Below are 21086 nucleotides of genomic sequence, written 5' to 3' on the forward strand. Positions count from 1 at the left end.
CAATACTTCTGTCCTTTCAAAGTGCTTTAGAGTGAACTCATAATCCACCAAAATGCCATGTATAGTAGAAAGAGTAAATTATTCTCATTACTGGAGCCTCTGCACCTTGCATTGGTGAAAGACTGAACCAGAATCTGAGTGGTGGAACCAGAGCCCAAGATGCAGAAAAAAACTCTGCTTGCACACTGTGGGGACACTACTGTAAGTGTCTGTATGTCCTTTTTTCAAGAGGTAGTTAGTACTTGCCTTTACTGTAAATAATGTATAAGATGGGTACAAAGGAAAAATATACCTGGATAAACCTGCCTTGCTGGTAACTTTTCATGAGATCTGTAATTTATTGTATGCTCACAAATTGATTTTGGTTTGAACAAAAATCTCCATCTCTATTTATTGGTGCTTCAGAGAAAATTATTCATTTAGTTGGCTTTGTACGAACACCACTTGAGCTGCCAGCACATTCACATGCAATAGCTATAAATGCTGTGATGCTGTGCATTGGAGATTTGTTGCGCAAATGTCTCTGTTTAAGCATCTGTCCCTGTTCAAATAAACATGAAAAGAAAAACATTTGACGTGAGTAGACGTAAGACGACTCAGAAATACTCTTACAGTAATGAGGAACTAGAAGGCTGCTCTATTCAACCCACATATCAAATACATATGCAAATATGGACAGTAGAATACTTAGAAATTATCTGTGTGTGTTTGTTCCCCTGTGTTGTGGGACTCAGTGCAAAGGTGTGTGTGTGTGTGTGTGTGTGTGTGTGTGTGTGTGTGTGTGTGTGTGTGTGTGTGTGTGTGTGTGTGTGTGTTTGTGAATGTGTGTGTACACATTATATACACAAAGTATACCAAAGAACACAACATCAACAAGCTGTACTTTTCTATATAAGGACGATACACAAGCTTCAACTGGTGTCAGTAGATTTTAGAACTGCAAATATGACAGTATATACAGGAATAAGGAGGGAGAATGATTGATAGATCAGTGCTTTTTAAACACTAGTTCATCGGTCAATGCAAATGCTTCTTCAAATGCATGCACCCCCCCCCCAAACCACACACACACACACACACACACACACACACACATATGTACAAACAGAATAATGCATTATGTAATGTTATTACAGCAATTCAGCTGATCCAAAGGATTTATACGCCAAAGAACACAAACACGTGAAATTGTATTCAGACTTTTTATATTTCAGCTTTGTTTTGAATGATTTAGTAACGTTGCAACAAATAGGGACTCTGTCTATCTGTCTGTCAATATGCTAGCTGCCCATCTAAACTCCTGCCTCTTATTAGATTTTGTCCATAAATAATTGATGACCTTTGCTTCTCCCCCAACTCCCTCAATCTCTCTCTTTTTGTCTCACAATCTCAGTCAGCTGTGGAGAAGGACACCCAAGGTTAAACAATTTGATTTTGTATGTGCAGTTGAGTGTATGTGTGTGTGTGTGTGTGTGTGCGTGCGTGTGTGTGTGTGCATGTGTGTGTGTGTGTGTGTGAGCGTGTGTGTGTGTGTGTGTGTGTGTGTGTGTGTGTGTGTGTGTGTGTGTCTGTGTGAACCATGAAACAGAGAGCAGAGATCAAAGGACAGGGAGCATCCTGATTTGATTCCAGGAGGCAGGGACTGATGAATAGATGAAGAGAAAAGCAGAATTCAAAGTATAAATGCAATAAAGTGAAGCGCATCAATAAAATAACAATACAATGGAGTAGCTCTAGATTAGAGTAGATGAAACATTTATGATATGCTCACAGAAATTGGGTCACAATGCAGGATATAAGCTATACATTATTACCCAAATAGAATATGTTAGAGACAAAAAATAGATTTTTTAAAAAGCTTTAAAAAGGCGGGAAAGGTTTGGTTGGCTCAAATGCATTTGCTTTATGTTAGCTTGTTCAAGGATTTAATTTCTTCATAGTTAGTGAGAGTCTTCACTTGTTTGATAATTATCTGTTCACATCATCCAATATGCAGATAGGAGAACAGTAATACAGATTTATGCAAATGTATATTGTGAGCTATTGACATAGTTCATTAATTTAAAAACAGAGCGAACACTTAAAGTGCTCATATTATGCTTATTTTCAGGTTCATAATTGTATTTAGAGGTTATATCAGAATAGGTTTACACGGTTTAATTAAAAAAAACAAAAAAAAACACTATATTTTTGTTGTACTGCGCATTGCTGCAGCTCCTCTTTTCACCCTGTGTGTTGAGATCTCTGTTTCAGCTACAGAGTGAGACATCTTACTTCTGTTCCATCTTTGTTGGGAGTCGCACATGCGCAGTACCCAGGTCAGCACTACAAGCCGGTCAGAAGCAGAGTATGAGGGCGTGCCAAGCTAGCAACTAGGCGAGCATTATAACGTGTGTTACAAAGTGATGCACGTTCGTCACGGAAGTAAAGGCTGGACTACAATAGAGCTGGTTGGAGCAGTTTGTCAACAGTGTTTTCTGTTGGAGATGGTAAGTCCCTTTGGGGTGGACTTTGGGCTTTTTCACTTTGTAAACCTATAACATGCACAAAAAAGATATATAACACAACAAAGGAAAGGGAAAAAGCAAAAAAGCATAATATGAGCACTTTAATTTATCCTTTCCAGTGATGCCGCTGACAAGTTGAACTGTTGGCGGGATTACAGTATAGGCTATGTGACAAAATGAAAACAGTTAGATAGTTGTTAGTTAATTAATAGATATACAGGTTGACATTCTGATAGGTTAAGTAAGCTGATTGATTACAGTAAGAGCCTCTTATTACTGTAAACTATTGCAATAACTGATTTTAGATAGAGAAGCAGTGGACTCAGGCTGTCTGAGGGGCAGTGGCAAAAAAAGAAATGAATGGGCACCAGCTGCATACGGTGGGGAACCAGAGAGCAGCAGATAGACAGATAGACAGATAGATAGATAGATAGATAGATAGATAGATAGATAGATAGATAGATAGATAGATAGATAGATAGATAGATAGATAGATGCCACAAAATCCCATTCTCTGTATAGTGATGTATGTAGACAATAACCCAGTGGAGTGAGATAAATTGAGGAATATCATCAAGCTGTTTTAATTTGGCAGGCATTACACTCACAGTGATCCCTGACACCATCTGCTGTCTTCCTCTCCTTGTATTTCTATTTCCCTCTCTAGTCCTCTCTTTGTGTTCTTCAGTCTCTATTTCACCCACACAGACAATCTTCTTATCTGTCGCCCATACCACACTCCTTTTTATTTCCTCACAGTAATTCCTTCATTCAGTTCAGTCTGACAGTCACATGTTGACTGGGTCAATGATTAAGCCGACACCGGTGTGTGTGTGTGTGTGTGTGTGTGTGTGTGTGTGTGTGTGTGTGTGTGTGTGTGTGTGCGTGTGTGTGTGCGTGCGTGCGTGCGTGCATGCGTGTGTGTGTGTGTGTGTGTGTGTGTGTGTGTGTGTGTGTGTGTGTGTGTGTGAACAATAGAGGGAGTGGAAGAAAGGAAAGTTTTAATTGTACACCCACAATGAGCTTTTTCATGTATATTGCTAAACATTTAGTATCCAAAGTCATTTGATTTGTAATGCCCATCTGGGATCTGTGGAGTTGCTTTGAGTGCAATATGTTGTAAATATTTCCTTGTAGGGTGGTAAGTGAGCTATCAGAAGCAGTGGATGAGGAGTAATGAAATGTTTAAAAAGGGATTACTTCCCTGGAATGTTATGAAATATATATCTATCAGCTTCTTTTAGCCTCACCAAGTGCTCATGGTGAGCTTAAATAGCAAAGAGTGGCTCGCACACTGCTGGGGTGAAAGCATCAAGTCTTTGTAGTCAGATCTGGTTACAATTCAAGAGTGCATAGTGTTTCGAATTTTTGTCCCTAAAAACGTAAATTCATTAAATCAGAAATAAAGTATTAATACTAGAGGTGATTTGTTTTCTGTGCCTAAACCATCTGTGATGTGATTACAAACATGACAACAAAGAATGTTCTGACTTAGAAGTGACACTGCACTCGGTTATACTGTATCTGTAGATTATCTCTGCACCTATGAATATGTTTTACTGAAACTATGGTTATGGTTTAGTGATGATAAGTGTAGAGACCCACCACAAAACACAAATTATCATCAGGGCTAAACTGTCTGAAAAACACACCAGACAACATTTAAAGGTATAGTAAGTGATGTTAATCCAACACACAAATTCAGTGAATATTTCCTCTATATATTTTCCTCTATTTTCTGAGTGCACTGAAAAAAAAACGGTGTTAATACACAGCCCTGGCTCTGTAAACGAAAAACGAACAGAAAGGAGTGCACGAGCCACAAAACACTGTTCCAGCCAATCGGCAACAGGCAGCGACAGTTGATGGTAGGAGCGGGAGGGAGGCAGGTCGCAGTCCAGTGCTAAATGAATCGGACTCTATGGAGCTAGACGGCTAAATTTGTCTCTTTCGCCTGATTGTCGTTGAGAAATCTCAGATTTGATTGTAGTTTTTGCAAGTTCAACATGGATTATAGGTCGAAAGTTGAATGAACGAGTACTTGTGTCCTTTCGATTTCTTACAGGTTGAGTCATTGTTGCCCATAACACGCTAGCATTCTGCTAATGAATGCTGATTGGTCAGTGAAGGACCGATTACGACCAGAGCTCTCGCTCGACGGCATCCGAAGCAGAACCAGAATGTCAGAGTGAATATTTCGGCGTGGTCTTTAAAACATTAGCAAACCTCTTTCTAGCACGTGTATTAACAGGGAGAGGCTAACCTGTCAGCTGTGTTGTCAATGTCTCGAGAGAAAAAAAGGAAGCGACTCAGAGCTTGCCTGTAAAGCAGTATCTCTGGCCGTATATGTGTATGACGTCAATGACATTTTAAAAGGATTTTTAGAACAAAAAAGCGAAAAAATCTAACACCCAGCAGTGTGTATTTTCTTTGCCTCCCCTTTCAAATGCAACATTCAAATTACTAGACAAAAAATGATATCCTGAGAAAAGTGGATTTGATTGGCAGTTGAGTTCAAATATCAACAATCTTTGTGCAGAATCACTTACTGCACCTTTAATGCTTTCAAATGACATTAAAGTTTTGTCAGTAATCAGTAATGTCAGGAGTAAACATTTTCAGTTATGATCCAATGAAAACACCACATTTTTTTGTGTGGTCTATAGTCACACTGCAGTTCAGTGTCCCATGATCCCATGAAATGGGTACTTGAACTTCCTGGAAAGCAGTACATCTTCAGTGGTGATGTCATCCTGCACTTGTGTGATTAACTAATGAATTAATCTCATATTTTTGTCCTTTTTCGCCATACTAATAGCTTACTTATTGGCTTGACTCTCCTCTCCCTATATGCCTCACATTCTAGAAGTAATAATAGCATTTAATGTAATAATAGACCTGTAATTTTAGCTTTTTTATTTCACTCCATTTTTTGTGTTTCCTGCATACTTTTCTGGACTGCTATCCATGGTGCTGATTGCCCCTGTCCTTAGAGTCTATGCTGAGTAAGAATACAGCATATATACGTTTGTCTCCTTTGCCTCAGCTGATGAAGTGGGGGCTTTAAGCTACACTGAAGCACAGAACATGTCAGTATGACTTGATGCCCAGAATTTGATCCAGATTATTCTTTTCTCCTTGAATGTTTTTGTACTGATTCGATAATCTTTTCTCACTCAATATGTGAGAGCGTCATTGGACAAGGGCAAGGACAGGACCTGCCTCTGGTTCTGCTCAGCCAGGAAACCATCTGTTTCTAAAACTTTTCCTCTGGGAGACCAATCTCAGTAATCTCTAAGATCCCTTTGAAGCTCAATAGTGTCTGTCTGAGAATTATCATGTTACTCAACCAGCCCTCCTGAGGTTTACTCCTCACAGAACACCAATCTGCACTTATAAACTATCCAATTGCTAAAACCTATGGTGACCCTTTCCACTCTTGTTATATGCAATGATTTACAGTACTCCAATTTATTTGCAAATTGTTTAAGTACTGACAACTTAAGGTCCTACTATGGTGTGAACAGCATTGATATTATGAATGCTCTGCAGTGCTTGTAATTTATCTCATGAATCTCATTCCGTTTGGTATAACTTCTTCATTACATACCAAAACACTACTGCACAATTCAATGCAGTTCCTTCTTCGCCTGCAGTCATACAATTATACTGCTGCAAACACATACAATTACAATATGAGTTACTATAAGTGGCTTACATTCAAATCAAGCACACCAATTTGCATCATATAGCAATCTCAGTTATTTGCAGTCCTCTAGTGGTTGAAAACTGACAGTACATGCGTAGAATATACAGTAGACTGTACCAAAGCAATTCTTTAAGTCGTAGAGAAGAAAGCAGTGATGTTGCCATTGTGTAAACCTCACAGAAAATGGTTTTATAATTATGAGCTTATGAGTTTGATAACCACTTGGCCTCTCATGGCACCTCAAATTTCAAAGCAGAGCAGTGGCAGTAACCTAAACATTTGCAAAATGCAAGTGGACTTAATCCTTGGAATGCCAAGAACCTCAGACAGGGAAGTTAAAATAAGAACTCATTCCATCCTTCAACAACTCCGACTGAAGTGCCATTAAGTATTTAATCCCCAACTGCTCCGGTGAACTTCCTCAGGCGACAAAAGTAGAAGCAAAATGACCCCGGGCAGGGTTAGGGCATGTATGTAACCCTGTTTGGCCTGTAGCTACGCCCACTGTTGTTGCAGTAAATACAGCAAAAACTATTTAATTGAGTTTGCCTTTTCCAAGATAATATGAAACTTGAGTGTTTAATATTAAAATGAGTCAACCATGACAACCAGGCAGATAGGTAATGAATACAATTCCATTCAAACCATTCAGATTAAAAAATGTTGATTGCATTGCCGGGTTGGTTCAACGATAGAGCAGGTGCACATATACTGAGAGGTTTATGCCTCGACGCAGAGGGTTCGAATCCGACCTGTGACAATTTCCTGCATGTCTTCCCCCTCTCTCTCTCCCCTTTCTCACCTAGCTGTCCTGTCAAAAATTAAAGGTGGAAAAGGCCCAAAAAAAATCTTAAAAAAAACAAAACAATAGTTGATTGCTTTGTTAACATTAAGAGATTGACCTATGCTTTAATGAAGCATTTCTTCATCACTGGCTATCTAATTAACGTGTGATAATGTTACTGTGTGGACTCTAATGCTTTAGTATACTATACATTTCGATAGGAGGACATGTAGACGCATTCTATATATAACAGAGTAAACAAATCCATAGCATTCATGATATCCTGTTATCCAAACCAATACCAATACACCTTTATCACTGACAATGCACCAGTATACAGGCAAAAATAGTAATATAGAAAAAGATCAAAATGTTCATGGAGTTATTGACATATAGTAAAGGATCAGAGCTGCACCGCCTTAAAAACAGTTGCAGATTTCATTAATAATTGTTGTAATTCAAGACCTCACCAATAGAGAAGAGAGTTATCATGAGAGGTGCAGATGAGTCACCTTCAGCTGGCTGGACTGCTAGACTTATTAAACACACACACACACACACACACACACACACACACACACACACACACACACACACACATATACACACACACACACACACACACACACACACACGGACCAGCAGCAGATTGTTGGGTAATTGAGGGTTTCCGTGTGTGTCGTTGCAGTTGTGCTCTGACTGACTTGTCATTTACTGATAACAAAGATTCTCTATAACGGTTCTAAATTGTCTCTGCTGATAATGTACATTACAGTAAATGACACTGGTTATACAATGTCACTTACTTTCAGTTAATCTTATTTTGTGGCAAGACTGATAATGAATGTACAATGCATATTTACATGTAATCAGCTATGAGTTGTTACTGTAACATTACATTGGCAGAAACACAGAAGACTGATACAGCACCTCAGACTCACTGATAGTGTTCAGGGCCTTTTCTCATTGAAGTTAATACAATATAGAACACAGTGGCCATCCACAACCTTGAGAGTGTAGAGGTACACTAGATGCAGAGACTGGAAGGTTCATGCCAAAACAAATAAGAGTCCAAAAGAGTTGGCCATTCAGCAGTATAGTGCTCTACAGTAAGGAATTATGAGTAAAAAGATTGACATGTTTTCAGAATAATTCTCACACCCATAGGAAATTCAAAATAAATGTGTAAATATCACTTTTGGTTTGACACATACAAAACAGAAATAGACAGTGTGTCTATAAATGGTTTATTATCTTATTATTGGCCTCATAAAGCCAGTCTGTTTTTAATTTCTTTCATTCTTCATCAAGATATTTTAAATCTGTCAGATTCAAGGTCATATGGGTCAACAAATGCCAATTGAATAACTTGTGTCTTTATCAAGTGCCTCTCAAATTTGTCTTTATTAATGGTTGTGAAGTAAAAACTTCCAGCGCCCATGATACTAATGACTACTTCACTAAATACTAATTCAGAGTCTTGGCTATCCTCTTCCTGCTCTACAAGGAGACACAAGCTGCCAGAAATCAAAGCTGGCACAGCTCCTGTTAACTGGAGTCTTCTCAGGTCTTCTTGTATTTTATCAAAAATAATTCAGTGGAAACTCACTCAGCGAACATTTGAGCATGACAGAGAGAGCTCCAGTACCCCTGTCTCTAAAGAAGCCTGCCAATCACTCAATGATCCTCACCCACCTTCTGTTAAGCTAACTCTGAATGACACCCAAACCACAAACCCACAGCCACACAGTTCATTTTACCCGATGTGTACTTCACAGCTGATTACTATTAGTACATCCGATCTACAGCATTTCTTATACATTGACATAAGTAGTAAGTAGTCATTACAATCATTGACATCATTTCTCATGAACAGTCCTAATTTGTTGTGGTCTTTCTTCTGAGGATTGGAATAAAAGATGATGTTATCTATAGTTATACATTATTTTAAATGTTTGGCTGTGTGTTAAGCATTGCAATTCTTTGCTGTGATTGGTCTGGGAGGCAGGTGATTTCTCTGTAATGTGAATGTAATTGTCTTTGGCGCCCCCCACAGTCTAAAACACATGATGACACATTTTAAATGCTTTACTGTATTTACTGTGAATCCACTATCCAATTACAAGTATACTAGATTATAATATTTACAGAGGTTATATAGATTCTTTGGCACTTGTTAGTTATAACAGGTTTGGTACCTGCCAACCGTAACCCGCTTGGCAGTTGTGTGATAGCAAATTATATCAAACAATAAGATCATTTCATGCAGTTTAGAGCTCTTATTTTACAGCCATTCACAATAAGTGCAAATTATTTCAAGTGTTGATCAAAGTCAGAGTGCATCACATCATGTTTTCAGGGTGCACATTACATCATAAATGCTAACACACTTGTGTTGTAAGACTTCACTGGTGATGTATTTGTGATACTTGGAGCTGATGCAGTAGCTCTGTTGAAGAGAATCTGAGGGGGTCTTCGAGCTCCAAAATCCAAAAAGCATTTGATGTAAATGTTTTTCTGATGCAAATCTGTAAAGACAGTTCCCTCTACTCTGAAGAACCTGGAAGCAGAACCATTTCTGAGTGGATACTAAAAAACAGGTCAAACGTTTAGAATCATTCTCACTCTTCCAGCAGCAGATGGTGTCTGGAGATGTGCAATGTACTTGTTATATATCACTAAGAAGACAACAGTAACTAGTGATGAAACTAGCCTCAATTTGGAGAAGTTGGACAAGAGAGTCAATAATATTTGAAATCTGAGTGGTACTCACAAATAACATCACATTAGACATCTGTGCCTCCGAATGAAATGTGATACAACTGTTCTGCCATAAAGTCTACTTTTGGGATACCTCTAAAGTTCTGTTTTTGTTGATTATATTCAGAGATGTTTCTAATATTCTCCCCCCCATATATGTAAATAGAGAGGGCAACACATATGAATAGAAACAATAGAATAGAAACATCTTTCAATATAATGTTGTCCATTACAACACCACCTAACTATGACCTCAGTAATAAACATATAATTGAATTTATACATTTCCAACAATCACCACAAACACATTATGAGCTTCGTAAAGATGGATGTTGTGGCAGAACTGTTGTATTGAATTGCAACAGACTGGACAGGTGTACAAAATAAAGTGTTTGTTTTTGTAATAATGATAAAAAAAACAAAAACATTGTCACTTCTTTATTAAGTACCAATTTAAATATATTTCACAGGAGAAATGGTGAAAACAAACATCAACAAAGCACAGGAGCAAGTAGGCTATACATTTCTTTGTCTACTGTCTTTACATCCATATTTTTCTTAGCTGTATCGAGATCCAGGTAAAATGGCCCAAGCATTTTATACCAAATGACATGTAATTGTTTTTTACAGGGAACAGCAAAAAGACGTATACTGAGAGTGTAACAACAAGTCAAGGTCCTCACAAGTACAGCAATGGATGTATCCGTGTGTGCCGGGTTGAATGTTTGCTGCTTTAAATTCACCTTGATGACAAACAAGGCTTCAATAATTCAGAATCCCTTGTATATGACAAATAGAGGCCACACCAATACAAAGTGCCAAAACCTGATGACAACACAATCTGAAACAGTGCCATGTTGACCTTTTACTCTCACACGGTCATTTCATTTTTACGATTATCATTTTTTCTGCAGCATTTCTCTTTTGTTGGACAGTATACAATAACAAGTGACAGGTAGACTGCTTGAAAAGGACAGTAGAGCCGAGGTTGCACAGGAGAGCGTAAAATAAACTAAGATAAAATGTTGTGGAGATTTGACCTGAGCAGGAGGGGAAAAAACCTCTTTCTGCATTCTATCCATGGCCCATCAGTCTCGATGGGCAACACAAGGAAATGAAAAATATGTTCAGTTAGATAGCAGCTGTGACTTTGCATTCTTTGAATTCTTCTTCTTTTGTATTTTTGTTTCAGTTCTTCATTTATCAGCTACAAATCATATGATTACTGTAGTTTATTAGACATAATCCATTTTTATAGATTAGAGTTTTTAAAATTAAAGTTCAGTTAACTTACATTAAAGTGCTTCTTACACATTTATGCATCAGTAACAATTTCACTTGTAATGTTCTGCACTTTTAAGTAAGATTTTGACTGCAGGACTTTTGCTGTAGTGAAGTATTTTTTGTACATTCTTGTATTCCACCACTGCAACTAACCACATCTTTCAGAGTGTCCTCAGCCAATCAAAAAGAAAGCAGTTGTCATTGATCATCCACACAGAAGCTGACAACAGGACTAAAGTTCACAATCACATTCCAATAAAGAGACTAGATATTAATTCAGTTGTTCTTGTGCAACAGAGAGATGATTTCGTCAATGTATTGCAGCACGACATGAGTCCTCAACTGCACAGTAAGGTACAGCAGATACAGAATATATTTTAGACGTCATCCAGAAATAACTTTATAATTTACATTCAAAGATAACAGCTCAGAGTAATTCATTCAAGTGCTGTTTAGGTGCTACACTTGAGTGGGGCTTTGCAAATGTATTTTGAAGTTGCAGCGGGTTTGATTGGAGAAAAGCAATAAAAAAGAAAATCTCCACTGTAAAGTGCATTATCCCGGCAAATACAACATTAGCACCCCTTCACCAAAAGTTAATGCTGACATTATTAGAGAAGTAATAGAAACAAGGAAAAATCATAATACCACATGTTTTTATGTTTCTAGGTTACACTGTACACATTTTAAAATGTATTTTATAATAATACAAAAGCATTGATTTATTAAGTATTTATCAGTTCCTTTGTGTTGTTACAAAATATTGTGTTTCTGAAGACAAGTGTCAAGTTTTTCATCAAGGTGAAATTAAAGCAGCACACACACACACACACACACACACACACACACACACACACCATCATTCACTCCAGCAAATTACTTCTGTGGAAAACCTGGTTGGGACACAAAGTCCGAAATGAAAGTCCAACCTATTATCTCAGGGTGTGCGTGTGCTCACATGTGTGTGTTTGTGTTAACCACACTATATTATATTGCTCACTTTATTCCATCTACCTCCATGCTGGTGGATTACAGAGCAGTGAACAGCAGGTGTTCAGTTGCGTCTATAGGCTGCATCAAAAGGACAAGGTGTTCTCATGGACCTTATTTCCTAATGAGCATGTGGCATTTCTCTGAGGGTCAGAACAATATGGCATCATAAAAATACACTTTTTAAACACAAAAGTGATTACATGAGGTATGTATGCATGATGGGATCAAACAAATCATCACGATTCATCGTCTTCTTTGTGAGTCATTATGAGTCTTAATGACTCCTAATTAGAAATGTGCAAGGCCAATTTATCAGCAATTATCTGGATCAAACATGCTTGTATTTACAGTAATCTACAGTATGAAGTACATATAGGGGAGAGGGAAGGAAATGTGGCTATATAGTTCGTTTTTTTCCGTGACCTTTGGTGCCATCCACAGGATAATTAAAAGAAGATAAGGTTTCTGTATAAACTAACCAGTGACTCTTTCTGGGATGCTGAGATGTTCACTGAGCCAGTTCACATTAAGGGAAGCCTACGAAGGGAACAACTTGTGTGACCACAAGCTTTTTTTATAAACATGTTATAATCACAATGTTACCTCTAATTTTGGCAGCTGATATTGCCTTTACAGTAATAAAGGGGCTATTTGCATGTTTCAGACGTTTTGGAGTGTCATTTTGTTTTATAATGTGTTTTGCTCTGTTATATGATTTCACACTTCACAGTTTCATACCTGCATATACACTGGTGTTGTACAATGTTGACAGGAAGAAGCAAGGCGTCTTTGCAGAACACTCACGCGCAAAAGTGAACAGGAAGTGAAAGCCCATGAAGGCATATGGCTCATACTAAACACTATACAGTGACTGATACTCAGCATCTTAACTGATCTCCCTGATCTGACCTTTAAACAACAAACCACATTAAAGTTTACTGTATCATGCTTTTTTTTTTTTTTAAGAAATACATGTGCATATAAAATGTCAAACGAAAATGTTTGAAAATAAATAATATACTGTCTTTTGCATTTGTGGAGTTTGTTCCTTCATTATGCTTAAAGTAAATGATGGCAAATAATAAATAAGAGAAATAAATAGGAGAAACAAACAAACAACAGAAAGATTCCAACATAATGATGAGTTACATTCCTTTTAGAAGGCATTGTTTTTTTAAATAAATGATGTCTTTGAAGAAAGGGGAAGAGAGATAAACAAATATAAATCAATATATAAATAAACCAAAAAAATAACCTGACTTTAGAGGATTTATCTATGCAAAGTGATATTTTTGTGGCCATCTTTAATTTAATTTAATTTAAGATTTATGCAAAGTAAGAGAAGTGTCAAAAAAACATCAAGTTATGGACAGATTGTGGTCACGGTTAAAGAAAACCAACATTGACTGCTGGTAAGTGACAGGATGCTAACCCTGGTTTCCCATTTAAAAGTCATAACATTCTGCTTTTACTCGTGAACCAGATATGTATTCAAACAACAAGGTTACCTATCACTAAAACATAAACAAACTGCACATGTTGTCGTTTTGCTGGTGAGGACCCTAGACTGTATATACTGTAAATAGGTGTGGACAGTCTCTAAAAAAAACCCTTATGAAGATCTTTGTCGTCAAATGTTACACTCCTTAACATGCCGTTTTTTTTCTTCTTTTTGCTTCCCCTTAAGTAGCACTAAGAAATCACCTTATTCCACACAGTATTACATATATTCTGTATCTGTTTTTTTTCTCCAACTCCTTAAATATAATGTTTACCCAAGACTCACACATTTTTTATAACTGCACCTTTCCATCAAACTGGATTTTTCTAGATGTATTTTGCATCATTTTATACACATAGACCCAAAATTCAGCCTGATATATTTGGTATCTTTGAAACCTTTGGCATCCCCGGCTAAATTCAAAACAAAGCACTGTGGGTTTTTAACAATGTTTGGCTGCACAGCATGAGCTTGTAATGACTTATCCATCAGTGGGTTTTTTTGTTTGCAGGATTTTAAAAGATGGATCATTCTTAGATGCCACAGGTTTATGATGAGTTTTCTGGAAGCATTTTGAGTCAAATTTAATCAAACATAATTGAAGTTTAGACTTAGACACCAGCTCTTATACACCACCCTGACATTAGGAATCCAAGATGATCCACCAAACAGCTGCAATTGCAATACCTACATCCTGTGGAAAAAGCAAGTGACATGCACATCAGTTCTGCCTGAAGTAAAAAGACAAGATTGCATTAGTATCTGGTGTGTCTTTCACCCACACTCACAGAAATCAAACTGAAATTCTGGGTGCACTGCAGAATGTCCTGCATTGATCTGAGATGTGTTGACAAACAACAACATGTCCTTATTACTACATAAATACTCTTTCACATTTGATTGAATCATTAATTTCTTGTTGAACGTGAGGTGTCTTGATAATGCGTAAGTGTGAAGCAGCATTATGAGAGATTGAGAATCTTTACCCTAATTAAACATTAACTATGTAAATAAACTGTGTCGGGAAGATGAAATGATTCATAGCTTGAAGTAGATAATCAGTGATATCAAAGGTGATAGTTATTAAACTCTGGATGAGGCCAGCTTTTTGTTTTCAATGGGACAAAAGTCAGCACTTCAGTTTGAAACACTTTACACCCCTCTATATATCCATTAACACGTTTTCATTCTGGCCAGAGGACACCAGCTAACCCTGTATGCAGTTCTGTCAGATTTTCTTCTGTCAGATGTCTGTATGTCAGACACTGAACATTGTGGAAGGTTTTGTATTTTTGTATTTTATGTTATACTCTGTGTGTTTTTTATTGTGATATGGATCCCCCTGGGTCTGAAATAAAGTTTATAATAAAGTTTATAATAACAATCTTTCAAGCCTTGTGATCTCATCTTTTCATTTCCTCTTAACATTGGTTCTCTCAGCTTTACACAGGAAGTATCACGCTCTGCCCTGCCCCAGTCGTTGCCTCTCATCTTTTTTTTCTCTGTTACACATGCAAACTGTGTGCAGTATCTCACCCACAGAGAGGAACTGTGGTTCATAGTGAGGTTTGCCCGCCTCAACAAATTATCCTCCCCTATCTATTTCTCCTTTTTCTATTGTAGACTACTGCATCTCCTTTCAGATGATCCATCTGTCACCTACCTGCAGCTGATCTCCAACACTGCAGCCACAACATGAGCAGACGGAAACTGAGTGAGTATTGTGTGTGTGTGTGTGTGTGTGTGTGTGTGTGTGTGTGTGTGTGTGTGTGTGTGTGTGTGTGTGTGTGTGTGTGTGTCCAATCTGTCTTTGTTCATGTGTTTACACATATAGTAAACCACAGTGTCAGTTAGGTTAATTAGTGTTGACTATCAGACACTGCCATGTCAGTTTTGCAACATTTTGGTGATTATGACTACACGCAAAAATCCACTTGCAGCTGAAATTATTTTGTAAGATGTGTATAATAATACATAGAGGCTATTTTAGAGATCTGTTTTGACAGTTTTTTACAATCACTTTGGCACTAATTTAAGAACCTTTACGTCATTTTTCAAAACTCTAGACACAAAACGATCATCACTTGTAACACAGGATGTCCAATGTTCAAAACATTGCATTGTGCATTCATTTCTTTAAATAAATTAATCTCTTTCCCTCCTGACTGAAAAAAAATCTAATTGAGAGGTTGCCTGGGGATGAATTGAGTTAGCTAGTGGGCAAATACATTGACCAACGTCATATACTTGTTACCACATAATGAGCATTTCTTCTTCTTTTCTAACTGTTGCTCTGTCAAGGTTTCAAGTGGTTTGGTAGCCTCACCAACCTCTCCTTTCGCCGCTCCACTGAAAAATCGGACTCCAAGACCTCTCCGTCCAAATCTGGAGCAGGATGTGTACCTGGAGATGGCAAGGCGATCCTGGCTCCAGTTGCTGAGACAACGATGGACGACATGGATGCCATGCGTCCTCGCACTGCCAGCTACATTCGCTCCAGTGAGAGCTACACACACATGGGTACGCTGCCACGGCTACTGATGAAGAGGAGAGACAAGAGCAATAAAGGTAAAGCAGCTGAACTTATGATAATAAAAAGTTTTCACCATGACAAACTTTATGTTTATTTCTGATATCCTTTCTTCTCTAGAAGGCCCCAGCAGCAATAAGAAGAGTAAAGACAAGAGCAGCATCAGCAGAAGTCAAAGCCAGAGACCTTTACGGGACCAAGACTTTGGCGGATCTAAAGCGGCTAGGGATGAAGCTGGAAGTAAAGCTGACACTGGGCTCGGCAAAGACTCTCTCACTGATCCCAAGACCCAGCCTGAACCTATAGGGGAAACTAATGTCACAAACACCCAAAACACCATCTCTACCATGTCGCCATCTAGTGGCCCAAGTGCTGCACTCCAACCAGAGACTTGTGACAAGCAGAGCATCACCCAGGCAGGTGCAGACTTGAACCCTGAGGAGACTTCATCACCTCCACCCAGCTGGGGGAATGATCAGATTAAACAGGATGAAGGGTTGGAGTCCAGGCCTGTATCTGAACCTAAGGAGGAGGCAGAGAGACAGCTAACAGGAGGAGCGGACAAAGAAAACCAAAACTGTGACAGCATTTACTGGTGAATTGTTTTATTCCTTTTTTTCTTAGATGTGAACAGCTCATTTTTCTTGCTTTTTTCTTTTCTGACAGTTAAGTAATTGAAGGAGGAAAGGTGACTGATTGGTCAACTGGTTTGTGGTGGTTCATTGAAAAATGAGAGTATGCACCACTAAAACACAGTATTAACTGGCATGATAAAGGCCTTAGGGTGGCTCCTGCTTGATCTTGGGGCCCTGTCTTGTGCAGGTCCTTGTGTCAAAATTAGTGCTGGAAAGTAACTAAGTACATTTACTTAAGTTCTTTACTTAAATATAATATTTTATTGTATAGTTGTATTTTACTTGAATATTTCATTTCATCTTACTTGTGTCCAGTTTATAACATACAACACATTGTTAAAGATTGAACTAGTGGTTCTAAGCCATTTGGTTTGTGACTACTTACAAAAAAGCTGTGTATAGTCAGGGCCCGTTGCCATGTTTCTGTAAATTGTCAGCAGTTCCACCAAAGAATCCTCTCTTTATTCTTTACATGGTTTCATGACTGTAATTTTAATTAATCAATATTTAATTAATAATCATATATGATTATTCATTTTACAGAGGTATTTTTGTTCTGCAGAAAAGGACTACTTTTTAATTCTACTGAGTAGATTTTTCTGATATTAATGTCCTTTTAGAATTATGAATGAAGGTCTTTTACTAATGGGGTATGTGTACATTGTTATTTTGGCACCTTTACTTAAGTGAATTCCAGCACTGAAAAGCTGCTCACATTGCTGAGAGATTGAAGGAACTGTGGGTCAATAGGGAAGCAGCAGCACATGTTTTTGTTGTATTTTAATCCAGCAGCCTTAAAAATGGCATATGCTCTGTGCATACGCCAGGGGGCGCAAACCTGTTTAAACTGCGCGTGGACCCACTGGGGAAGTTGGGCAGTTCACACACTTTGTGCTGACTTTGCTGTGGACAGGACTTACCTCAGGCGGTGGGTGTGAGGTGAGATAACAGGAATATGACTTCACTTTTTAAAGGCAGCGGGTTATATCGATTCCTTTTATTGATCAGATGCTGCTGGAAAGCTGCAGGCTGTTGGTCTGATGTTTTCTTATTTTGCATTGATTAGTTCTGACACACAGGAGACGACATGGATAAGCTTGTGTGCGCTCATTGTGTGCGTTTCATAATGTTGTAGTGGATTTATCAACAAAGTCAGAACTTTATTGAACAGTTTGAGGGAAAATGTTCTGGAACTCCTCCTCTCAGCAGGGCAGATTGCGTCTCCTCGCTGCTTTCCCATGATATGCCAAGGTCTCCCTGCTGCCTCCAATATCCCATGCATGATAGTGCGTGTATCATGTTACAGTGGGATTTTGCACTGCGTGTGTGTCTTGTGACTATGAGTGTGCGTGCATGCGTGGCTGCAATTGTGCTGGCATGCATGTGCGAGCGTGCAGCATCAGCCCATTAGTTCAGCCCAGAGACCGTGGGAAATATGGCTGTATGGTGGTGTAGTGCAAGTTCAATGTGGGCACATCAAAGAGCTGTCCGTCTGTTCATCCCTAAATCACAAGTCTCTCAGCTTGGCTGTCAATTTCCCTCTATATTCCTATTCTGTCCAAAGTGCAGCTCTTTACTTTGCCTGACTTTGGCTGCTTTTCTGGAAAACCACTTTTACTGTCATAGTGTCTCAGCTCAGCTGGCAAAGTTGTGGGTTTTGTTCTTCTGCCTTGCTTGTGCATGATAACTCCTTTGTTTGACACAAATTTGAAAAGGGGATGAACAGGGGTAGCCTACCCCCATTGTCAACTTATGTTTAACTAAAGTTGAATTAATTAGACGTTGAATTTATGAAGTACGATTTCATAGAGTTTAATATTAGGACATATTATGTGTAATAAGTTTTTAGTAAGTCAAAGTATAAAAGTGTTTCATGCAGCCCCTTTAGTTTACTGTGCTGTTTATAGTCAGTATACAAATTACAATACAAATTGACTCGTGCGTCCAGACACTTGCTTGCCAAGCTTTGTTTGTTTGTTGGAAACATGATTTTGAAATAAAATGAAGAGCGCCTTACTGCAGCAATCAAACAACTTAAACAGGTTTTGCACAAGATTATTTGGAGGAATAGTTTTTGCCTCTGAAATGTTTATAATGAATTAGAGATGTTCCGATACCGATACCAGTATCGGTATCGGCTCCAATACTGCCTAAAACGCTGGTATCGGTATCGGGAAGTACTGGAGTTTATGCACCGATCCGATACCACGTAATAAAGCCCTAAAGAAAATCTACGTCAAAGTAGTTTATGTATGTTCTTTTTCCGTTATAACTGACTGTCAAACATGTCCGTCACCTTCCGGCTTTCTTTGTGTTGTCATTTTAAAGCTAGCTAGACTATCTGTCCAATCCAAGAGTTTTCTGTTGCACAACCAAAACAACCTTTGGACGTACATGTTCCACCAAAACAAGTTCCTTCCCGAGGTCATTGTCATTGAGTCTGGCAGGTAGCGCTGCCCAAGACGATTGTGATTGGTTTAAAGAAATGCCAATAAACCAGAGCACGTTTTTTTGCTGCTGTGTGGACTAGCCAGACCTTCCTCCGCAGCTCTGTGGAGGTAGGTCTGGCAATGTGAGACTAGTTGACATTGACTTTAGCTCTACTGTAGTGGTCGATGATATTCTCTCTATACTGTAGGTATGATGTGCTGTTTGTTTTCAAAGCCTTATGTATGAATGGTAGGCCTGTCGCAATATGCAATAAATCAATTAATCGCATGATAAATAAAAATGAGCTCGATAATTTAAATGGAAATTATCGCGGCCGGAAAAATTTCCATTTTATTCATTGTTTTTGATTCTGTTTGGTTTTTATTCCAGTGCATTTTTTGTTAACCGAGACTGAGAGTCCATTTTATTTATTGTTTTTGGTTGTTTTGTTCATTTATTGTGGATATTTAAAATGTCTTCCAGTTCCAGTGTTAAATATTCTTTAGAAATAAAAGTTTATTGATCTTTGAAAAGGTGTACCTGCATTATTATGCCATTATCATTGTATTAGATGAAAATGCTCTCAGAACGACAATATTATCGTTTATCGCAATAATTTCTGGGACAATTTATTGTCCAGCAAAATTTGTTATCGTGACAGGCCTAATGAATGGTATGTTTTAGTATTTACAGCTCAGTCACATTTGTCTCTGGATAAATGTGGATGTGTTCAATGCAAATGATGGGGGCAAATATTTTACATTTATACAACCATTTTTCTTTCGTCTAAGCACAGGAGCAGCCTAGGAAGGGAATGTAGAGCTCCTCTGCCGTGGGACCTATTAAAATTCCCCAGCCCGCTGCCACAACGGGACCCTTTGATCTGGCCTCTCTGTGGTCATGTGTAACACGGCTTTGCTCTGGGCCCTAGGAGACCCATCGTGCAACTGTGCTGATTTATCTAAAAACTTGTCTGGGAGTGTAATTGCCCCTTTAGCTCACGCTCACTCCGAATCACAAAGTACCCACAGTGTGGCTCCCAAGACTGCAGCTCAGAGGGGGGTTTTGACACATGATCCGGATGCATCGTGAGTGTAAAACTGAGAGTTATGGCACCCTAAGGATTTGAGAGGCCAGCTCCATATTCAGCAACCTTAGAAGCTCAGTGGGGTTTATTATCTATCCTTTTCTATGAAGTTGGCCTGCAACAACATTTTACTCACTGGAGAAGCCGCTGCGGAAGTGGGCCATGGGAATACAGGCATGTTTTTTGTCTGTGGTAACATGCACTGCACCTGTTACAAGACCAGATCAAACACAGAGGCGTGTGTACATTTGTGTTAATACACATGTGTGCACAATTCCACAGAAGTTTACAGCCATTTTCTGTTATAACATTCCTGAATTTTCTCTCTTTCATCTCTTTTTTTCTCCTTCTGTTTCTTCAGCTACATGGAGCCAGCAGAGAGTCAGGCGGAATATGTGCAGGTAAGTCTCCTCTGTCAAGCTGTATGTGCTATGTGTGTGTGTGTGTGTGTGTGTGTGTGTGTGTGTGTGTGTGTGTGTGTGTGTGTGTGTGTGTGTGTGTGTGTGTGTGCATGTACTTGAATATTATCCCACAGAAATATTTCTGTCAGTTACACCCATGCACACACACGTAATGCCTGAGATGCCAGTAGATATGAGTTGTAGGTTTAGCCTGAACATGCAATGCAGTTTGAGTTTTCTCTTCTCTCCCATTACATTAATTTAGATTTTTTAATGTGAGCTCTCAGATGTAATTGTGGCTGATTATTAGCCCTTAGTCTTCAACAGTTTTGCTCATTTCAGCAGGCTCACTCTGCATTTAGCCTAATTCAGTCTGCCATTTAGCTAATTGAATTTGGAGGGAAGCTGTGCTAATGTCAGCACTCTGCAGCTAGCGAGCAGTCTGTGCTGCAGCCAGTAGGTGGG

At 38.6% G+C, this 21086-nt stretch overlaps 1 protein-coding gene across 1 annotated transcript in view; it reads left to right on the plus strand.

The window, feature by feature from the left end:
- The first annotated feature begins 15069 nt into the window (after positions 1–15069).
- The window catches only part of sh2d3ca (SH2 domain containing 3Ca), a 51989-nt gene continuing 45972 nt past the window's right edge, over positions 15070–21086 (plus strand). The window contains exons 1-4 of the mRNA XM_078271088.1: positions 15070–15252; positions 15840–16106; positions 16189–16663; positions 20582–20621. Of these exons, the coding sequence (XP_078127214.1) occupies positions 15234–15252; positions 15840–16106; positions 16189–16663; positions 20582–20621 (801 nt within the window). The 5' untranslated portion in view covers positions 15070–15233. The remainder of the gene's footprint in view (positions 15253–15839; positions 16107–16188; positions 16664–20581; positions 20622–21086) is intronic.

Source organism: Sander vitreus, chromosome 16 (assembly GCF_031162955.1).
Source record: "Sander vitreus isolate 19-12246 chromosome 16, sanVit1, whole genome shotgun sequence".
Taxonomy (NCBI): Eukaryota; Metazoa; Chordata; class Actinopteri; order Perciformes; family Percidae; genus Sander; species Sander vitreus.